The sequence below is a fragment of the Dendrobates tinctorius genome, unplaced genomic scaffold (genome assembly GCF_039654945.1).
Source record: "Dendrobates tinctorius isolate UK_male_01 unplaced genomic scaffold, ASM3965494v1 ptg000086l, whole genome shotgun sequence".
NCBI lineage: Eukaryota > Metazoa > Chordata > Amphibia > Anura > Dendrobatidae > Dendrobates > Dendrobates tinctorius.
The window spans coordinates 28,107,493-28,130,963 of NW_027361754.1; the positions used below are offsets into that span (position 1 = coordinate 28,107,493).

Here is a 23,471-nt window from a genome sequence, read left to right on the forward strand (position 1 = left end):
GTGTGAGGGTACAGTATGGGATAGGCAGTATGCAGAGTGAGGGAACAGTATGGGACAGGCAGTATGCAGAGAGGGATAGTGTGAAGGAACCGTATGGGACAGGCAATATGAAGTGAGGGAAGAGTATGGGACAAGCAGTGTGAAGAGAGCAATAGCTTGAGGATAAAGTATAGGACAGGCAGTATGCAGAGTGAGTACAGTATGTGTCAGGCAGTACGAAGAGTGAGATATTGTGAGGGTAAAATATGGAGAGGTGGCTGCATTGTGTAGGGGGGACAACGTGGTATAAGGTCTATGTTGCTGCACTCATGCATGGCCATCTCTTTAATCTCATCTCCTTACAGAAGGGTCTGGAGCCCCTCCTGTCAGTATATGAAGGTCTTATTGTTAATTAATAAATCTATTAGAAATGAATTTATTAGCAAATCCTGGAAAATTTCCATGCCTACATTGTAATAAAATAATGTATGTTGCAAAAGTAAAGTTTTTTCCTACAAAAAAAAGTTTACTCTTGATAAAAAGTTTGACATTTGCATCTGGAAAGAATCGGCACAGTTAACCACATTCAGCATCACATCATCCCATTGTTACTGCCCCCCTTGTAAAGTGTAAAGGGGAAACTAATGCCCCTGAATTGAGTCTATAAAAGGATTTTCTGGAGGGAGATCTCCCCCCTCCTATAGAGTGGCAAACTCTTCCCCTTTCCCGCATCCTTTAGGTATCTGGAGAATGTGTGCATACCCCCAAACCCAGCAGTTTGGTCAGACCTTCCCCTAATATGGAGTTGGGAAGACTGGGGACTGGAGGGGGGAGAAGGTGGGCTGATACTCCCCTACGTTGCAGGCAGAACAGAACTTTTATCTCCCCATCCTTCTCTTCTCTCAGTCAGTACTTTGCATCCTGGAGGAAGAGACCATCATCCCGTAGCAATCTGTGAGTTTTGGAGAGGGATGGGCTGGGGGCTTCAGTCAGTGGCTTTAGGATTTTTATGCTTAGACTAATGGCAAGGGGGAGCTATGCATGCAACTTACACCAAAGGGATCATACTTTACATAAGATGATGCATCTGAGGCTTTTGCCATTTTAGAACTGTAAGTCCCAGCAAGCTGTGGCAGACAACATCCTGGAATGGCATACCATACACTAATTCCTCAGATTATCTAGAGGACATATCAGCAGAGAACATCTATTAGTGGTGAATGTAAGGTATGATCTCTCGGGCAGTGAGCGAGAGACTATTCTAAATAAGGGAAGAAATGAAGTGCGAGCAATTTCTCGTGTTGATGTTCTCTGGGAATTTATGGCAAAAACTTGCCAGATCTGTTTCTCGTTCTTTCTTTTTATGGAGACTTTTATGTAAACACAGCGATCAGTATCACGACGGCCAGTAACGCAGTCTAAGGACAGATATTGTGAAATGGCTTGGGCCATCCAGTCTCCATAATTGGAAATGACGTGTGAATGAGAGATCAGACAAAACATTTTAAAGAAACTAGTAACTCACAATTCTTAACCCCTATAACCAATTTATTTTTATTTTTTTTCACTTTTGCATTCCCCACTTAAGCAGCAACTTTTTTTTTTTTTTAACCGATGTGGCTGTATGGGCATTATTTTACGCAGGAGTAATTGTATTATTTTTCTGCGCTGTTTCAGGGGTCCATATACAAATTATGTAATGGCTTTGGGGGGATTTTCATAATAAAATGAAAGGGAAAAAAAGCTTTTATGTTCATGCTTCATTCTATGAATTTTTTAACTAACTTATTGGAGTGGCTTGAGCATGTGTCCAGGTTTTCAGTCTCTATGTAGTAAGAAATAGTAAGGTTTTTTGTACAATAACTTTTTTTTTTTTTAAATAACCTTTTTTTGGATGGGAGGGTGTTTTTTAAACTTTTTTTTATCACATTTTTAATTCCATTATTTAACATAGATTCATATTTGTTAGATAAAATGTTCCTAAAGACATCATAAGAGATCTCTGGGAGATATTTTTATTGTTTGGTTTTATTTGTATTACTGTACTTGGCGTATTGATAGAAGCCCCTTGTAAGAAATACAGTCCCTTGTTACATAGGTTGAAAAGACTTGGGTCCATCAAATTCAACCTTTCCCCATCAATTGTTTTTTGTTACTAAATTATCTATAATCTGCAATGTTATATGTATTGAGGAAGCCATCCAGCCCTTGTATAAAAGCTGTTATAATGTCTGCCATTACTATCTCTTGTGGTCGGCATTCCAAGGTCTGACTGATCTAACTGTAAAGAAACCTTTCCTGTTTAGCTGCCGGAATCACCTTTCTTCCACCCATAATGAGTGCCTCCTGGTCCTTAGTACAGTTCTTTGTACGGACCACACATATATTCATAAGTATAAATGAGATCTCTTCTGAAGCTTGTTTTTTTCTAAGCTAAACAAGCCCAACTTTTCCAACCTTTCATCATATGAGATGCCTTCAATCCCTTGTAATAATCTAGTTGCCCGCCTTTGAACTAATTTCTGAATGTCCTTTTTTAAATGTGGGGCACAAAACTGGATCCCCATATTCTAGGTGTGGCCTCACAAGCAATTATAAAAGGATAACAATATGAGGATTGCGGGATTTTCTTTCTCTTTATACACCCTAAAATCATATTTGCTTTTGCAGCTGCTGCTTGACATTGAGTACTTGCTGCTCGGCTTACTTGTAACCAGAATACCCAATTCCCTCTCCTGTTCTGTAGTCCCGAGTATTTTCACATCTAATCTATATGCAGAAATAGGATTACTCTGTACTAGGTGCATTACTTTACATTTATCTACATTAACCCTCATTTGCCAAGTGTTTGCCCATTCAGACATTTTACTCAGATCGTTTTGAAAAATTGTAATGTCTTGGAGCATTCACTCGCAGAACTAATCTGGGACTGCCAAAACCCAAGAGATCTGCTATGATGGGCAGAAAGCTGGTGATCACGTGATCGCTGGCATCAATAGAGGCATCTATTCACTACCTAGCATTTATTAGGCTACATTCCCACAATTTGGTGAATTATTTATTCTGCTTTTTTATGCAGCTTATTTTACTTAATGAGAGCAGAAAATTATCAATTTCGAAAGCTCGCTATGAGAATGTAGCCTTAAACACAATAAAACCTGGGAACGAGAGGACTGAAGTGGTGACAAATCTCTCCTGGGTGTCCCAGCTGTCTTTGATAGCCAAGTATCGGAACTGCACCTGCTATAATGCAAGAAGGAAATTGCCGCATCTTAAAAGACCGCTCAAGGTTGAGACGGTCATTGCTTGCAGTCAAACGTCATGGAGATCGGGAAGGGGGTAAAGAACATCAGTACCTAAGAAATTATATGTATACCTATATTGACATGCACAATACTGCAGCTTTCACAAGTTATCTGGATTTTCCACTTTTTACTGATTCAGACATATTAGCCATGTCATAAAGCAGTGAATGATATGGGGGGTCCAATCACTGGGACCTTCTCTGTTGGATAATGAGGGCTCTCAAGTCCTTTGTCTGGGCAAAGAGTCAAATGTGTATGCTCAATCCAGGACAGCTGGGTGATAACGATGCAACCACAGGAGCAGTAACAAATGGAAATGTAAAACTTTAAAAACATTAATTTTATTTTTAATCTTTTATCTTCTTTTCAATTGCTATTGTGCATACATTACATTAAAAGACAGGCTATGTTCAAAAAAGCAGGGTCTGCTTAGTGTTTGCCGCGCTTTTTTACTGCGTTTTTGTCAAGGTACATTTGTCTCTCGTGCATGCTGATAAAGTTTACTGCATAAAAAAAAAATCTGACTTAACTTCGTCATGTTTTGGCAGCAAAACCTGATACTTGAATTTTTGCACTTACCTCTTGCTTTCAATGGGTGAAAAACGTTGGAAAAACACTGAAAGAAGTGACATACTGCATTTTACAAAAACACAGCTCTTTGAGAATGCAGCGAGGAAAAAGAAAACCATGCGTGAGCATAAGATTCCTGAAATCACAAACACTTTGCTGGTACTGTGAAACGTAGCTGAAAATTTGCATAAAAAAAGAAGTAAAAAAAATCAACGAATGAGCATAGTTTTACTGTTTACCGTCCGTTGTTATTCGCATCATTCTGGTCATTTTCTGCATGTGTTATGCAATATAACTAGTCAGATCTAATTTTTTATGTCTGGTGATCTGGAAATCAATTTCTCAATGTAAGCCGATGAGACCAACATTAAGGTTTTTACAGGATTTCATTGAAAAAGTGACTTCTAGTCCACGCAAAAGACGCCGTGTGATCTGGGTAGTGACAATGCGAGTCAACTGGTACAGAAGATGACAGGAATTACACTGATAGTGGGGGGGAGGCAACAAACATTAAAGGGAAATATATCCAACTATTAAATTATGTTTTTATTATATGGGGCCGCAGTGGTAGTTTCATATAGCACTGTAGTCACTGTTGGGGTACACACACTTGTGTATAAGTAATCGGTCCCATTCTCATCCAGGAGAGTGAGAGAAGTTTTTCTCACTTGTGATCTGTGTGTTGTCCGTTTGCAAACTGTTTATTACTCAGCAGCTATTCATCCTTTACAGGACCATTAACAGTTTTCTATGCTACAGAATCGCAATGTAGCCGTAAAAATCGCATTGCAATGTATCCTCATGGCATGCAATTTTTTTCCTCACACTATACAATCTCAGAGGAAATCACAGCATGCTGAATACAGCTGAGAAAAAATATGCAGCTCTGCACCACCCGATTGAATATCATTGTCCGAATGCAGTCCGATTTATATGCTCGTGTGAGCAAGCCCTATCTGTGTCACTTTTGTATCAAGCTTTTTACAAACTGATCATCATATATAGCTTTGTCCTTTCTTACTTCTTCCCAACATATCCCAAGATGAGTGATACAGAACGAGCAGCTTTGTAGAAAAACAAAGGATTTTTCTATACTCTGCAGGGAGAAGTTTATGCTATATGTCTCTGCATATATACCCAAAAGAAAAAGTGGGCCAGGAGCAATAAGTAAAACATGTAATTTTATTATTAATCCAAAAATTGATAAAACTCAGATTTATGAAAGATCAAGCAAAAAGTTGAATACAAAAAGGAATCAGCGACACTTAGTTTCCACACATGGGTAAGGAAAGGTAAACAGTTGGCAATAAAAACACAATTGCATATATCAATGAATAGACCTGGTATGATGCACAAAACAATTAATCAAAAATTGTTGCCCACCAAAAATATGGGACAAAAAAGTGCAAAAAGCTGCAAAAGTAAATACCATATATGAGAAAACACGGATATCTCTCATTAATCATATAAAGTGCAATAGTGCATGACTGCAAATATGTAGCAGAAAGTGCATATTTCTCTCAGTGGTCAATTAAGGTGCAATAGTGCATGATTCAGTGATCCAAAATGAGGACCTACAAAATAAACAGAGAAGAAAAATTATAACCTAATTTCAGGTGTGACTGCTATCATAAGACTATAGAAGATGAGGCGATCCTGAATACAGATCTATAAAATGAACCTCAAATGAACCTCAAACAAAGGGGCCTTAATCTGATGACAGGTATGGCTGCTGCCAATAGTAATATAGACAGAGAGATAAATATATGCAATAAAATGATAGTCATGAAATAGAGCCAAGAACCAACCTTACTATAATGTGAAGAGCGGGACCCCAATGCGCGTTTCGCTACTTAGCTTCTTCGGAGGGCACATAGTGCATCATGTTAAATTATATTATTAAACAAAATGTAGCACATGACATTAGATTATTACACTTATTGTAGCACATTAAGCTACCGTATATACTCGCGTATAAGCTGAGATTTTCAGCCCTTTTTTGGGCTGAAAGTCCCCCTCTCGGCTTATACGCGAGTCATATACCAGGGGGTCGACAGGGGAGGGGGTGCAGGAGTGTCCGATCATACTTACCCCCTCCCTGGCGCAGTCTCTGCAACCCCCCGCTTCTCCCAGGTCTCAGGCTCCTTCCTGCAGCGGTCACGTGGTAACGCTCATTAAAGTCATGAATATGCGCGTATTTATGACTTTAATTAGCGGTACCACGTGACTGCTGCAGGAAGGAGCCTGAGACCGGGAGAAGGGGCTGCACAGAGACCGCACCAGGAGGGGGTAAGTATATGCTATATTTACCGATCCCCGGTCCATTGCTGCACGCTGCTCTGCTTTCTTCCGTCCTCTGTCTGTAATGTTAAAGCAGAGGGCACGATGACGTAGTCAGTGCGTGCCCTCTGCCTGAACGTCACTGAAAGAGGGTTCCAGCAGACAAAGGGGCGTGCAGCAATGGACGGAGGATCGGTAAGTATCGCCAGTGCCGGGGTCCTGAGCGGTGACCCCAGCACCTGGCCCCCCATGACGGAAAGGTAAGTATTTCTTTTTTTTTCTATTTGCGGTGGCAGCAGCAGCAGCATATGGGAGGTATACTATGGAGCACCTTATGGAGCAGCATATGAGGGGTATACTATGGAGCAGCATATGGTGGGTATACTATGGAGCAGCATATGGGGGGTATACTATGGAGCACCTTATGGAGCAGCATATGGGGGTATACTATGGAGCACCTTATGGGGCAGCATATGGGGGCATAATATTTGGAGCATCTTATGGGGCAGCATATGGGGGCATAAACTATAGGTCATCTTACGGGGCAGCACAAGGGGGCATAATCTATGGAGCATCTTATGGGGCCATAACCTTTATGGAGCAGCATATAGGGCATATTATTCTATGGAGCATCTTATGGGGCCATTATTATCCTTTGTGCAGCATTATATGGGGCATATTTTGTATGGAGCATCTTCTTTGGCCATAACCTTTATGGAGCATCTTGTGGTGCCATATCCATTTATGGAGCATCTTACGGGGCATATTATTCTATGGAGCATCTTATGGGGCCATAACCTTTATGGAGTAGCATATGGGGCATATTATTCTATGGAGCATCTTATGGAGCCATTATTAACCTTTTTGCTGCATTATATGGGGCGTATTTTTTATGGAGCATCTTATGGGGCCCATCATGAACTGTATGAAGCATTATATGGGGCTCCTGATTCATATGGATATTCAAAAACATTTAACCTACTGATGTCTCAATTAATTTTACGTTTATTGGTATCTATTTTTATTTTTGAAATTTACCAGTAGCTCCTGCATTTTTCACCCTAGGCTTATACGCAAGTCAATAAGTTTTCCCATTTTTTTTGTGGCAAAATTAGGGGGGGGGGTCGGCTTATACACGAGTCAGCTTATACATGAGTATATACGGGTAGTTATTTTCTGTTTATGAAATTGGGGACAAAGCCTTTTTTTTTTTTTCGCTGGAATTCTAACCCCCTTCATCCACCTTGACATAGCTACAGTATACATTACAGTCACATTGCATATGCATGGAGATGGTTCAAGAGCTGAACCTGCTCCATAAAGGGCAAATGCCTGTTGTGTAATTCAGCCAGCATCTTGCTGTAACATCAACGACCAGAGCTCTGATTTGCAGCAACATGTACATGGATAAACAGTAGAATTCACTGACAGTGGCATTTGAATAGCATATATTAGATGATGGGTGTCGCTCCATTGTTCGTGAGGGGGTGCTCAGAAGTAAGACAAGAAGTCACATTGAATAAAATATAAACACAAAAATACAAGAGAAAAAGTAAAAATAAAAAAAAAGATCATATGGTTTAACAAATCATTGGTATATTAATGCAATGTTTCTTCTTTTATATAGAGTACCTAGTTTGAATATCTTCTATTTAGAGCCCACCACATAACCACCAGCACCTCCTTCTCTATGCTACCTCATGGCTACCATGCTTCCATCAACATTCTTGTATTGTGCATGTACATATTTGATCTAGATATGATGTTGAGCAGTTTTCACGTTATCCATATAAACTACTGTTAAACCAAATTATTGTTAAACCATATGATTTGTTTTCTTTAGAAAAATTGGAGTCCGACTCAACAGGACTGGATTTTCCTTTTCTTTTTCAAAAGAAATTATAATAGTGCATACAAAAGAAAATTTTCATGGTCAACATGCCCCAGTTGACGCGTTTCGACTGCACTAAGCATTCTTACTCATGAGGAAGTCATGGGTAAGACGGCTTAGTGCAGTCAAAACACGTCGACTGGGTCATGTTGGCCATGACAATTTTGTTCTGTATGCACTATAATTTCTTTTGAAAAAGGAAAAGCCAGTCCGGTTGAGCTGGACTCCAATTTTTTTCCATTATCCTTGATGTGAGGCCAGAGCGAGACTGGTGTCTGAGCCCCAGGTGGATGAGCATAGAGCAACTGGGTGAGCTTGAATTCAGTTTTTATATTGGTTTTCTTTATTTTACTTTTTCTCTTGTATTTTTGTGTTTGTATCATACAGATTTACCTTGATAAAGGCCACATATGGGCCGAAACACTGGCTTAATCTTGACCTCTGTAATACAAGTATACGTGTAAACTTTCATTTACTTGTAACTTGGAGTGCCAAAGTTTATATTTTATTTGAATAGTGTAACTATATACTGGTGCGCTCGTGATTGGCTCCTATCAGCCCCCCATCCCCTTGCCAAGTAAACACAGGGTGCTAAAGGAATACTATGGGAGACAGGGGCCTGCTGAAGGTCGCAACTGCTGCCATGTTGGACCTTAAAATGTTAATTCAAATACATACTGCAAAAACAGCAGGTTCAAGTCCACTAAGAGGAATACAAAAGTAAGTAAAAAAGTATGTGTGTGTGTGTGTGTATATATATATATATACACACACACATACACATATATAATATATATGTTTAAATTACCTCCCTACTCACAGTTTAAAAAGTAAAAAGAAATAAAAGATGAAAAAAAGCCTATCTGTAAAAATCCAATTAAAATATAAAATCAATTAACTTGTGAGTTAAACGCCTAAAGGAATAAAATAATCAAATGCCAGAATTATGGTATTCCTGCTGGCGCACGTCCTTAAAAATGCAATTAAAAGTTATCAAAACTTTCTCTGTGTCCTAAAATGGTATCAATAAAAACTACACAAGCCAGTACACAGAAACCAGGCCCTCACATAGCTCCATCAAGGGCAAAAAAAAGTCACAGATCTCAGAAAATGACACCTTTTTTTTAAACAATATTCTGAATTTTTTTCTAATCAAGTACGTTTAAAAAAAAAATATACAAGTTTGGTTCCGCAATCATTGTAGTAACCTGGAGAACAATATTGCAAGGTAATTTTACAGCATAATTAGTTCCCTGAAAATACATTGTAAAAGACTAGAATTATGGCAGAATTGCAACTTTATCTTTTTTTTAATTCACCATTTTGGAATTCTACCCCTCCTGTTTTTTAGTATATTATATGGTAACATCAATGGTGTCATTCCAAAACTACAACTCGTCTCACAAAAAAAACAGTCAATCAGCCGCTCATGAAGGGGTTAATGTAGTATTGTCAGATATTGTGATATACTCATTTCGTAGCTGATTTTTTTTGGGTTTTAATTATCCTGTTATCTTGCACCTAGGTCATAGCAACAATGGCCAATAAAGGTCCATCCTACGGCATGAGCCGTGACGTCCAATCTCGCATAGAGAAGAAGTATGATGAAGAGCTGGAAGCGCGCCTAGTCCAGTGGATTAAGATGCAGGGAGGATCAGAGGTGGGAGAACCACCTGAACCAGGAAGATATGGATTCCAGCAGTGGTTAAAGAATGGAGTGGTGAGGACTGACTGGCCATAATGTCACCCTTCTACTCACATCACATAAGAATGCCATTTCTAACCAAATTCAATTCACGTGCAAGTGATTGAGATTTTCTGCTGATTTTGTCTGTCCATCTAATGTGTATAGGGCCTCCAATTTACCCTTAACATCTTACTCTACTGTCCCCTGTTGCAAACACATGTAACCTCATTGAAACTAGGCATGAATATGCATGGAGGAGTCTGGAGCTATAATGTATTCTGTAGGTCAAGCGAGTGTACAAGCTGAGTTACCAAGGGTGTATGGCAACTTATAAGCTGGCCATGTGATAAAAAATATTATTCACCTTCTAAATGATTTGTTACTCATTTTTCCCATTCATTTTGTATCTGGACCTTTCTTTTTTTGTCATATGGTATTCACATGTCTATTTTTTTTCTTGTGGACCAGGATTCTACAAAAAAAGTGAATTTTTTATACAATGCCAAATTAATCTCGCCTACTAAAATCAATGGTTCCATGGTAAAAACTAGGATTGATAGGACTGATACCATCCGGGGTCATACGAGTGTTCCCCCCGTTTTACTATTTGATGGGTAGGAGATGCTTCTTGGAAGTTTTTTTTTTCTTTTTAAGAAAAAGAGATGCAACACTGATGGTAAGGCCGGTGGACACACATGCGAGAAACTCGCATGACTCCTGCATCTTAATACCCGGCACTGCCACCAGCAATCGGGAGAGGAGAGTGCAGTGGCATGTCTTTCTATGAGGCCACACGCTCTTCTCCCGAGTGCCGGCGGCAGTGACGGGTATTAAGATGCGAGACTTGTGCGAGTTTCTCGCATGTGTGACCCCGGCTTAAAAAGGGACACCAACCAAAAAAATTGATAAAAAATCAGATTCATTGCATTGACTAAAAATAAACAAACATTTTTTTTCCATAAGAAAACAAGTAATCTGATTGAGGCCTTGGTCTATGCACGATAAGGTATAAATATGAATTAACAAGATCCTGGCCCTTCTTCTCCATGCTTTGCATCGATAGCAGAACCACTGATGGAATGGATTTGAAGACTCCAACACAAAAAGGTCTATCCAAAGATTGCCAACATGGCAGGTTAAGTTTTCCACAGATATCAGCCTTTGTTAAGCATTTGTCGCACTCTTTGACTGGGTTCACACATGCATATTTCGCATGTCTGTATATGGACATCAATGTCCTGACCAACCATGGATCTTACCAACCCAAACTTACATTCTCATGTAAGTCTCTGAGGCTGTAATTTTGGATCAGTAGACCCGTGGTTAGTCCAGTCAGTATAGAGATGGTGAAATACACTCCTGTGAACTCAGCATTTGCATCAGGCCCTCTTCACACATGAGTGTCTCTGGTACGTGTGGTGACAGTTTTCACACCTACTGGAGACACTTCCATAGGTAGAACAATTCAAGTGAATGTGTCTGTGCACATGTTAGTGTGTTTCCAAGGATCGTGTGTTCGTGGGCAAAACACACTGACATATCCATTTGTTTTTCAACAGCAGCATGGGGCGCAGCGGTACTGTTCGTGCTGATGCTCAGCGCCGGGTGCTGAAAACCACTCTCATCATTCTCCCCTGCTCATGCTGAGACCGGCTAGAGCATGGGACAATGTTGAGAGATGTATTCAGGCCCCGCTATCTACATCAAATGTAAAATGAATAAAAAACTTATTATACTCACCTTAAGGCCAGGATCACACATGCAATAAACTCGGACGAGTCTCACATATTAATACCCGGCACTCGGATCAAAGCGTGTGGCTGCATTTATTTCTATGCAGTAGCACGCTTCGCTCCTGAGTGCCGGTGGCAGTGATGGGTATTAACATGCGAAACTGGTCCGAGTTTCTCGCATGTGTGATCCCAGCCTAACACCTAATCCCCTGAAGTCATTGTCCCGTGTAAAAAAACCCAAACAAACACACACAAGAAAACTAAAAAACAATATCACTCACCTGTCCGATGTTGAAAGAATATAGTGTCCCATGCCATAATTCATCTGTGTGACAAGAGGCAGAGAAAAATGGTCTGAATATCACAAATGAAAACACACTTTTAATTTAGGAAAAACCTGGGCTACACACGGTACAACAAGCACACCGGGAAACAGGAGCATTTGCCCATAACAACCAAAAGGCTTTAAAATGTGGAACTCGTTGCTCCACTTTTTCTATACTAGTTTTTATAAATCTCCAGTTCGGTAACGTTGGGTCACATTTATCAAACATACAAATGAAAATCTATCTTTGTTGTACATAGCAACCAATCACAGCGCAGCTTTTATTTTACCAGAGTGGTTTTAGAAATAAAAGCTGAGCCCTGATTACTCATTATGGACAACTTTTTTTTTACCATTTTGATAAAGGAAGCCGATTGTGTTGGTCTACACTAAACTTCTAAAGATTTTTTTCCCCTTTTCTTCCCATCACCATCACTCTGATCCACTGCAGGGGCCCATGGAGGATTTCCCCAATACCCCACCAGGCCAGCCCAACCCTGGGTCTAAACTAAACTTCTAATGATTATTTTTTTCTTTACTTTTCATTAGGTTCTTTCTAAATTGATTAACAGCCTATACCCCAAAGGATCGCAGCCTGTGAAGATCCCCGATCCTCCCCCCAGCATGGTCTTCAAACAGATGGAGCAGGTGGCACAATTTCTGAAAGCATCTGAGGATTATGGAGTAGTAAAAACAGATATCTTCCAAACCGTGGACCTGTATGAAGGTAAAATTCACTTCTCGGAGCCAAGAACTGCAATACTAGTATTCACGTGAAGGCACCAGAATCCAACAGCAATCGCAGTTTCCTCTAAGCCACATGCTCTTTATGTTTCATTGGTTCTTAATAGCATTGTGTTTTAACGCCTTCCTTTCCAGAGAGCACAGATTAGAGAGGATCCCTTCCAGCAACAGGATTATCATATTATTAGAAACCTCACAAATAACATCATAACCCCTTTTCATCCAGAATTGCATGACACTGAAATTTTTTTAAGTTTCTGGAGCAGAAACTCTGCAAATCTGGCACAAAACTTGGAATTTCCATTCTTTCTACGCTGAAAACTCAGCAAGACAACTTAATGTGATCATAGCCTTAAAGTCTTTTTGTTTTGCAAGTCTTTGCCCATACTTTAGTCTAAGGTTTTTATCTAAGTGGTGAAAAAGAAATTCCAAACTTTGTTAAAAAAAAATCTGCCTTTTTCCGATACCTGTAACGTCTCCATATTGGTGACCTTGGGTTGGGTGAGGGCTTATTTTTTGTGTGCCGAACTGATGTTTTTAATTATACCCTTCTGGTGCAGATTCGATCTTTTGATCGCCTGTTATTGTATTTTAATGCAATGTCAGGGCAAACAAAAAAACGTAATTCTGGCGGTTTGACTTTTTTTCTCGCTACGCCGTTTAGTGATCAGGTTAATCCTTTCTTTTATTGATAGATCAGGCAATTCTGAACGAGGCGATACCTAATATGTCTGTTTGATTTTTTTATTGTTTTATTTTGAATGGGGCGAAAGGGGGGTGATTTGAACTTTTACATTTTTTTTTACTTTTGGCATGCTTCAATAGTCTTCATGGGAGACTAGAAGCTGCCATAACCCGATCGACTTTGCTATATAGAGGCAATGATCAGTTCGCCTCTATGTACAGTAACAGAATTACTCACTTGCTATGAGCGCCGATTACTGAGTGGTGCTAAAAGCAAGACGGCAGTGACAACCATAGAGGTCTCCAAGAGACCTCCGGTTGTCATGCCAACACACAGGAGACCCGCGATCTTGTAACGTGGGTCACCGGTGGGTGGATTTCCAGCACGATTGCCGGAAGCTCTTGTTAAATGCCGCTGTCAGTGGCATTTAACCGGTTAATAGCGGCGGGTGGATCGCGATTCCTCCTGCGGCTATTACGGGCACATGTCAGCTGTTCAAAACATCTGACATGTCCCGGAAAAGATGTGGGCTCACCGCCGGAGCCCACATTAAAGTGAGGAAGTCCGACATCAGCATAAATGTACAGCTGATGTCGGAAAGGGGTTAACAACTTAAGATTTTTCCATCTTAGAATTGACCTGAGGTGCAGATTTCAACTCGGAGTATAGTCTGATGGAATATCCTCTGAATTGTTTTCTTCCATGGATCCAAGGCATGCTAATCGGACATGGTACACTATGGACACTGCAAAAACTTGATGCATGAGAAAATCATTTTTTTACATTTCACTCAAGGCTCCCATACACATTAAAGTAACATTGGCCCAAGATCAGAGGACTCATCAGTCTAATGTGTATTAGGCCTCTTTCACACGTCAGTGGCTCCGGTACGTGTAGTGACAGCTTTCTCACGTGCTGGAGACACTGACACACGTAGACCCATTCAAATGAATGGGTCACTGCACATGTCAGAGTGTTTTCAAAGACCGTGTGTGTGTGCAAAATACGCTGACATTTTCGTTTTAACACGGACATACGGCCCGCAACACATGCTGCACCCGTGCACACGGAGAACAGTTCACACTGTCCTCCATGCTCAGAGGCCGGCCGCCGAGAAGCGGCTACTGTAAGCCACTGGTGCTGAACGCCGCTGTCATTCTGCTCTCCTGCTCTGCCGACAACAGCGAGCAGGAGAGAAAGAATGAATGAAAACCCGATGTGGGGTCCCCCTCAGTTTGTGAACCAACCAGACTAAACTTACAGCTGGGGGCTGCAGCCCTCAGCTGTCAGCTTCATCAAGGGTGGTTCTCAAGAATAGAGGGTCCCCAGCTTTTTTTAAATTATGTAAATAAATAAAAAACCCGGCATGGGGTCCCCCCTATTTTTGACAACCAACCTAACTAAAGCTGACAGCTGAGGGCTGATATTCTCAGGCTGCTAAGGGGCCATTGATCTTGGCCCCCCACAGCCTAAAAACAGCAGCCCCCAGCTGCCCAGAAAAGGCGCATCTATTAGATGCGCCTATTCTGGAGCTTTGCCTGGTTCTTTCCACTTGCCCTGTAGTGGTGGCAAGTGGGGTAATAAGGGGTTAATGTCACCTTTCTATTGTAAGGTGACAATAAGCCCGGATTAGTAATGGAGAGGTGTCAATAAGACACCTCTCCATTACTAATCCTAGAGTCAGTCAAGGGTTAAATAAACACACAGAGCAAAGTATTTTAATGAAAGAATACAACACATACATTTTTAAAATCTTTATTACACTGCTAATTCCATTGCAATGCCATCGTTCTCCTGTAAAAAAGGGTGAAAATAATAAAGCAACAATATACATTACCTGTGGGCGCTCAGTCATGTCCCACGGTGTAAATCCATCTCAGGGGTTAATCAGTTTACAACCGGAGCGCTGTTAGCACAGCCACTCTGACTATAAAGTACTGTGGAATGAATGGAAGCAGAATGCAGACTCAGTGATGAGCGGTGACGTCACCACTAGTTACTGAGCATGCGCCAGCTGCTTCCATTCATTCCACAGTACTTTACAGTCAGAGTGACCATGTTAACAGGGCTCTGCCTGTAAAATGATTAGCCCCCGAGATGGATTTATGCTATGGGACATGACTGAGCGCCGGACAGGTAATGTATATGTTTGGTTTATTATTTTCACCTTTTTACAGGACAACGATGGTGTCGCAATGGAATTAGCAGTGAAATAAAGATTTTAAAAATGTGCTGTTGCCAGCAGAGCAGGAGAGCAGAATGACAGCTGCATTCAGCATCAGCCGCCGGGAACAGCGCTTACTGTAGCGCTTCTTCCCAGCGGCCGTCTGTGTGGTCCTGATGCGGCACACGTGCGGCACATGGTTGCCACACGGAGGTACCACGTATCCACATGGACACAGATAGCTCCGGTACCGGTTTTTCTGGTACCAGAATTAGCTGGACGTGTGAAACTGGCCTTAGTGTAATGGCCAGATGATGTTCGGGGATTTAAGAATCTGGCATGTGTTTTTGGACTGCAATTCCTTATGTTCTTCGTAAGAGAAGCCACCACCATTGGAGTTGGTCAGCAGCTCCCATAGACAACATAGGGGTTCTCGGCTAAGCTGATCGCTCCCGAGTATGGAGGAATCTGGATAGATACAGTAGCTGGCACCAGAATCATTCTGTAGCCAACAGCTATCTATGGGGCCTCTTAGACCTCATACACTTATTATGTGGATTCTTTATATGATGCTTAGTCAGCTGTAATGTGATGCTAAACAAATATTTTTAAGCAAAACCAGTAATATATGAAAGAGAAAAGAAATATATATGATAGCACAATTGTAACACAATATAGTGTAATGAATCTGAATTAAGACCAGAAACAAAAAAACAAAACCCCTGCACCATGCTTTATTCTGCTGAGGATTTATCCAAGATTTTGCCACATATTAGGGTAAATCACTGTAATAACAAATTAGGCCAAGTTTTCACGATGACTATTTGATGAGTTTTTGAAGTTGCAAATTATCTGCACCTATTATGTACATTAGATTGTGTTTTTACATGCATTTGTATCAAGTTTTTGTTTAATTTTGTTTTAATTTTTTTTTTGACATTTTGCTTTGACAAAACTAGTGATGCGGTCATGTGCGGATCGCACGTGATTTTAGTGTTTCCCCAGTGGAAATGCACTAAATACACATTTGCAGGTTTTTTTTTCTGGTGGATTTCCCACATCTGATGCAATTCTACAGGGAAAATGTACACATAAAACTCAGCATACCTGCAAAAGAATTTTGGCTTTTTGTGGATTTGAAATAAGTACAAGTCAATTTACACAGCATAAAAAAAAATAAAGTTGGCATAAGATATCTATAAATTCCATACTCTTTGCTAAAGCTGTAAGATGCTGCGATTTTGAATCAGCAAAAATATGCAGCTTCAAAAACGCATTGTGGGAACGCAACCTTAAAGTTGGATTCACATGACCATATAGTGGCCGGATGATAAGGGATAACTTGCTGATCAATGAGTCATCCATCAATCCTGAGATTAGAACTCTTCAGTCCCATCTTAAATGAAGAGGTGCGCATGCTCGGCCAACGCTCCCACTCATTGGCTATTTGCAGCAGTACCCTAAACAAATGCTGTTCTCAGTAGTCCCATGGACCAAGCATGGAGCGGAGGTTGAGCATGCGCATCTTAGCTCCAATCTGGACACTGTCCATGAGCTCTAATTTTAATATAACTGGGGATCCTTGAAGCAGGACCACCGATTAACAAGTTATCCCCTATTCTAAATTACATATTCAGCAGATGCAATATAATGGTAAATTTCCTCTATAAAGCAGTACTGGGGAAACTGCTTACTTCCACATCTGACTGCAAAGAATCACATCAATCAGATCCACCAGACAGCTCATTATTATTGGAATCAAGGAGCTGCTTCATAATTTACCCAACGGGCATAATTCTGTCTTGTCTAATTACCTGCAAATTTCTCACATTATCCCCATCTCCTTTACAGGAAAAGATCTGGCTGCTGTTCAGAGGACAATTATAGCTCTTGGGAGTATCGCAGTTACCAAAAATGATGGCCAATACCAAGGAGACCCATCCTGGTTCATGAAGTAAGTGGTAGAAATATACATTGCAGAAAGTCTTGCTGTATCTCCTCCAACACTATGAATGCCATGTAACTGCCCATCTATTTATCCAGGAAAGCTCAGGAGCACAAGCGGGACTTCTCCGATGATAAACTCAAACAAGGAAAGAATGTAATTGGTTTGCAGATGGGAAGCAACCAGGGGGCCACACAGGCTGGCATGACCGGATACGGGCGTCCAAGACAGATCATCAGTTAAATTCAAGTCAAGAAGGGTTAACCTCTTCACTCCCAGAAGAATCCTTGAGTATTAAGCAGCAATAAAAGGGTACAACAAAACACATTTTCAGCTCTCAATGCATCACATCCATGGTAGAAGTGCTCAGTGACCTGTCCAATTACAGGTATATGTAGTGAAAATATTTCCATTTCAAAGGAGTCACTCCTTTCATGTAAGGGAGTCTGAGACATTTACTGACAAAAAAGGGGAAGCTTATAGGTGGTAGTGCTAGTAATGACTGACTTGGGTCTGTAAACACTTCCAAACTTCAATGGGCTGAATTTACACTTCTCCAGTATTAAACAGAAGAAAAGTCACCTCTAGAGTCATTTTTATGCCACAGAAATCAAAACCTTCAGCTATCCCTGATCTGCATGTCTAAGTGCATAGTCAAGCACTAGAGATGTAAGCTCAAATGCATCTGAAATTTATGGTTATTGCCTGCATCAGTTACTGTTATCCCTCCAAAAGCTATTTGTTTGTATTTTGTGCAATCATTCATTCTACATAGTCTGCTACTTTCCTTTCTGTGACAGCACCATACTAAACAGTACTCAGGAGCAGTACAAGGGTTAATCTGCTTAAGTCTTAGCAAAACAAAACAAGTTCAATCAAATTAATCAATGTTTATTAAGATGTTTTTTTTTACTTTTATTTTTGGTCAAAAATAAAATTGTTTATCTCATAAAACTTTTGTTTTACTACTGCAATATATACACATATGACACTGGGGAGCTCTGTGACACTGCTCTATTGTACTTTGACCATTATCCTGATTGGCATCTTAGAATAGAAAAAAGTACAAAAAAAATGAAAATATGAATATTTAACAACTTTTTTTAATGATACATTTAAAAGAGTATACACACCCTAGCACTATTAATTTGTTACCTAATCAGTCTTCATTACCCAAAAGAAAATTCTTACCATTTTTGCGTTTGTTAAGTCAGTGTAGCTCCTACAAATAAGTGGCTGTTCTGCTGCTTCTCAAAAATCCAGCGGCACACCACTCTTGGTTATATCAATTTTTCTCCTTTATCAATATTAGAAATTGCATCAAGACAAAGTGAGGTTTTGCACATTTCAGTATAAAGTGTGGGTAGAAAAAAAACAATTTTGAAGGGAAACATTACATACCATATATACTCGAGTATAAGCCAACCTGAGTATAAGCCAAGGTACCTAATTTTGCTTATTGACTCTAGTATAAGCCGGGTATGCATTGTTCCCTCATCCCTGTCCTGGTATGTGTAGCTCCCCCTGTTGTATGCATGGATACTCTGTCCTCCCCCTGTTGTATGCATGGCTTGGCTCCCCCCCTCCGTCCCCACCGTCATACTCACCCACTCCTGGCGTGGTCGCTGCAAGTCCTCCCTTCATCTCTCTGTTGTCCCTGCGATGCAGCTTCTTCCTGTGTTCAGCGGTCACTTGGTACCGCTCATTAAAGTAATGAATATACTCTCAACGCCTATGGAAGTGGAGACGCGTGCATATTCATTACTTTAATGAGCGGTACCATGTGACAGCTGAACATAGGAAGAAGCTGCCTTGCAGGGACAACAGAGAGATGCAGGGAAGACTTACAGCGATCGCGCGAGGAGTGGGTGTGATGTGACAGCCGCTGGCTCCCACCACTTCCCCTCCCTTTCTGACCCCCTGGGACAGTGACTCGTGTATAAGTCGAGGGGGGCTTTTCAGCACAAAAAATGTGCTGAAAATCTCGGCTTATACATGAGTATATACGGTAGGTTAAATTGTATCAGCGTTTGGATAGGAAGGACCACAACTGCTGTATAATAGTGTAGAGAAAAAACCCACAGACATCCTGCTGGGGAATGGGAATATTGCACACTCCTCAGCATTAGTATCATTCAGCACAAAGAAGAAAAAATATTTTCTCCTTCGCCTCATTGGGGGACACAGGACTGGGTGTATGCTACTGCCACCAGGAGGCTGACACTAAGTGGATGAAAGAAAGGTTAGCTCCTCCTCCACAGTATACATCCTCGCCTCAATTGCAGGCAAAACCAGTTCTTGCTTGGTGTCCTAGGAGGCACACATCTGGTCTTTTTCCAGACTCTCTTTTTTTTTTCCCATGAAGATGAGACAGGGGCGACGGAACCTACTGAAAGGGTCCGATCTCCCCAAACCAACAACGGGTGAGTACGTGCGAGTGTTGCCTCCATGTATCCTCTCCCACGATGTGGGACATGATGCCGGACTCGCCCTGACCACCCTAGAGTATTGAAACCCTAGGCTGTACAGAGGCACAGGTAGTCCGTGCAGCCTCACACTGCACCACCAATGCAAGGACTGCGGTAGTGGAAGGAGGCGGACTGTCCCTCTCCTCGTCCCTTGGGGGGAGGATGGAGCTAGGGTGCCTACACCGTCCTTGATTTCTTGATGCAGCCCCCCTCCCCCTAACCTGAGGATCAGCTGGAGCTCCAGGAGTAAGGCACGGAAGGTGGGCTGGGAGTGTTCCTAGACCCCCAGGGTCGGCACATCCTGGATCCCTGGGCTGCAGCACGGGTTTGGGCGCCAGCATGCGTTCCCACAGCTGTAGCGCTCGGCAGTGCATGTCCTGCCCAGGCCTCTCTGGCGGTCTGGCCCCCATGTCCGGGCGGGCGCCGTAAATTTAGTCCCCGGCTTCTGCCGGTACTAGGCCGCGGGTGGAAGTCCCACCCACGTGTTGCGTATACTTCTGGCGGACCTGCCCCCGGAGCCTTGGGCGGGCGCCGAAAAATTTAGTCCCCAGCTTCAGCCGGTGCTAGGCCGCGGGCAGAAGCTCTGCCCATATAATGTCACCGGTGGTGACTCTTCCTCCGGCAGGACCGCCCACACGCCGAGGCACACTTTTAAAAAGCATGCAGCTGTTCGGCAGGCTGGACACCTAAGGAGATCCAGGATGGGGGACACAGGACTGGGGTAAGTGCTACCCCCAAAGGAGGAAGGCCACCCTCTGTGTTTTTCCAGAGGATAAGCAATAGCCCCCCCTGCAGGTATATCACCTAAGCAGGGCCACCATGTCCAGAAAGGCTAAGATGCACACGTTTCTGTATACTGTGTGCATCTCCTGTCAGTCCACCTTCCCACATGCACAAAGTAGGCAAATCTGTGAGGCCTGCGAGTCCAAACGTACCCAGGAGTCCTCCCCTGCGACCGAGCTCAGCGCTCCTAGTCCCTGGAATGGGCTCTGTCTCTGTTGCAGTCCATTGCATCGGTTGCGAGAGCAATCGAGTCCCTTTGAGCCCCAGATAGGGGCAGGGATAGCGGCTCGCCTGTCTTAGAGGGGTCCTCCACCTTACAGGAGCCTCCGGCCTGCAGGGGCCGCTCTCTCACTAGGCAGACGCAGGGGAAATGAACCCACACAGCGTCTCCCGGTCCATCTGGTGCCTCGGCATCCACGAGCTATGCCTCTTGCTTGCCCTCGCCAGTAGTTGGAAACGAGCAGAGCTCAGATTACGACTCGGTCGAGCCCCTTGACTCAGTCACTCCGGGTTTCCAGGAAACAGTGGATAAGCCTTATCAAGGCCATTAACCAGACCCTAGGGATTGACAATGAATCCACCCTGGTCTCAAGGCACAAGGTGTCATTTAAAATGAGTCAAGTGGCCTCATAAGGTATTTGCCGCTCACCCAAAGTTTGACGACATAGTACAATGACACAGGGAATGGCCGGACAGGTGTTTCTCAGTCCAGAAAGCGATCGAGGCAAAATACCCATTTGCCGTTGATCTCCATAAAAGATGGGCGGAATCCCCGGCGGTAGATCCACCTGGGTCGCGCTTGGCCTCTAAAGCCTTGTTGTCCATACCTAATGGTTCCTCTATCAAGGATCCCACCGACCGTCTCATAGAGAGCCTGGCTCACTCAGTATTTGAGGCATCAGGTTCAGTGCTCTCTCCCTCATTTGCAGCAACTTGGATAGCCAAGGCCATGGGTTCTTGGTCTGAATCATTAAACAGAGCCTTGCAGGATATGGACCTGCCTGCGGAGGTAGCGGATATTACTAATTGGATTGTGTTGGCCGCAGAATTTTTGATTAATGCGTCTTTGGGCGCAGCTACCTGCGCAGCACTCGCTGCCGCAAATGCAATTTCTATTAGAAGGGCTCTGTGGCTGAGGACTTGGCGTGCAGATTCAACCTCCAAGAAGTCCTTAACTTCTTTACCTTATCAGAGCGGCCGCCTATTCAGTTGGACCAGCTTATCTCTGACTCCACAGGGGGCAAGAGCAGTTTTCTCCCTCAACAAAGGGTTAAACAGCCTTTTCGTCACCATCTTCAGACACTGTTTCGGTCCTTTCGCAACCCCGGGTGGGCTTCAGCAACCAACTCCGCCAACCAGGACAGGGATCATCAAGTCTCATATAGAGCCAACCTATTGGGGAGGATGCAATCCCAACAGATCAGATCAAGGGGACCTAGGTCCCAAAGATCTCCAGCCAAATGACTCGAGGCAAGTTCCGGGTGACACCAGCAGAGTGGGCGGTCACCTACTCTGGTTTCGCCATGCCAGGTTCTCCGTCGTGCACGACACATGGGTAAGGGAGCTGATTTCCTTGGGGTACAAGTTAGACTGTCAAACAGCCCCCAAGATGAGTTTTTCTTTCTCGTCCTCCCAAAATGGAATCCTGGGCACAGGCCTTGTTCAAGGCCATCGTATTGCTCCGGCAAAACAGTGTTGTCATCCCCGTACTGGAAAAACGAAGGATCTCAGGGTTTCTTTCCCAACCTGTTCACGGTCCCCAAAAAGGGACGGGACTGTCAGGTCCATTCTGGACCTAAAGCTTCTGAACAGATTTGTCAAGGTCGGACATTTCCAGATGGAGTCTCTCCGCTCGGTCATAGCTGTCATAGGACAGGGAGAATATTTGGCCTCTATCGACATCAGAAATCTCTACGCTTCGCTATCAATGGTCTACACTTTCAGTTCGCAGCTCTCCCCTTCGGGCTAGCTACCGCCCCCAGAGGGTTAACAAAGGTCATGGCAGTTGTCATGGCCATCCAGCACTCCCGGAGCATAGTCGTTTTGCCTTATTTAGACGACCTCTTGAGCAAGGGCCCTTCATATTGATCATGAGAGGAGAGCGTCAACATCACTCTAGATACTCTTGCCCGCTTAGGGTGGTTGGTCCACCTGAAGAAATCATCCCCGGTTCCAGCTCAGAGGATTTTTTTAGGGATGATCTTTGACTCCTCCCGAGGGTTGGTAATTCTCCCTCGGGACAAGGCCCTAGCCATTCGGCAGGGAGTCCAGGTACTTCACCAACCAGTCCCTCATACAATTTGTTTTTGCATGAGGGTCTTAGGGAAGATGGTGGCAGCAATGGAAGCAGTTCCATTTGCCCAACTCCATCTTCGCCCCCTCTGGGCATCGTGGGACAAGAACCGGTTTACACTCGACCACCGGTGCCGGTTGTCCGTGCAGGTCAGACAGGCACTTGGGTGGTGGACAGTCAGTTCACCCCTTCTTCAGGGGAAACCCTTTTCCCCCGGACCATTGATTGGTGGTCACAACCGACGCCAGTCACCTCGGCTGGGGAGTGTTTTTTTGCCACCACGTGACTCAGAGACAGTGGTCTCCGCAGGAGGCATGCCTCCCGACCAACTTGCTAGAGATACAAGCTATCTGGCTGGCTCTGCTCGTTTTCATCACCTTCTAGCAGGCCGCCCCGTCCGGATTCAATTGGACAACACCATGGCCGTGGCTCACATAAATCACCAGGGGGGCACCCGCAGCAGGGCAGCCATGCACGAGGTGAGGCACATCCTTCACTGGGTCGAGAGGAACCACTCGGTGATCCCGGCAGTCCACATTCCGGGAGTATAGAACTGGGCAGCAGACTTCCTCAGGCAACAGGGTCTTGCATCCGGGGAATGGTCACTACACCCTGAGAT

General features: G+C 43.1%; 1 protein-coding gene across 1 annotated transcript; it reads left to right on the forward strand.

Annotated features, from left to right (window-relative positions):
• Nucleotides 1-791: 791 nt before the first annotated feature.
• Nucleotides 792-18,262, forward strand: TAGLN (transgelin). The gene is made up of 5 exons (XM_073585224.1): nt 792-933; nt 9,551-9,745; nt 12,320-12,497; nt 17,215-17,317; nt 17,407-18,262. Exons 2-5 carry the CDS (start codon nt 9,563-9,565, stop codon nt 17,549-17,551), a joined length of 609 nt encoding a protein of 202 aa, XP_073441325.1. The 5' UTR covers nt 792-933; nt 9,551-9,562; the 3' UTR covers nt 17,552-18,262.
• Nucleotides 18,263-23,471: the final 5,209 nt, after the last annotated feature.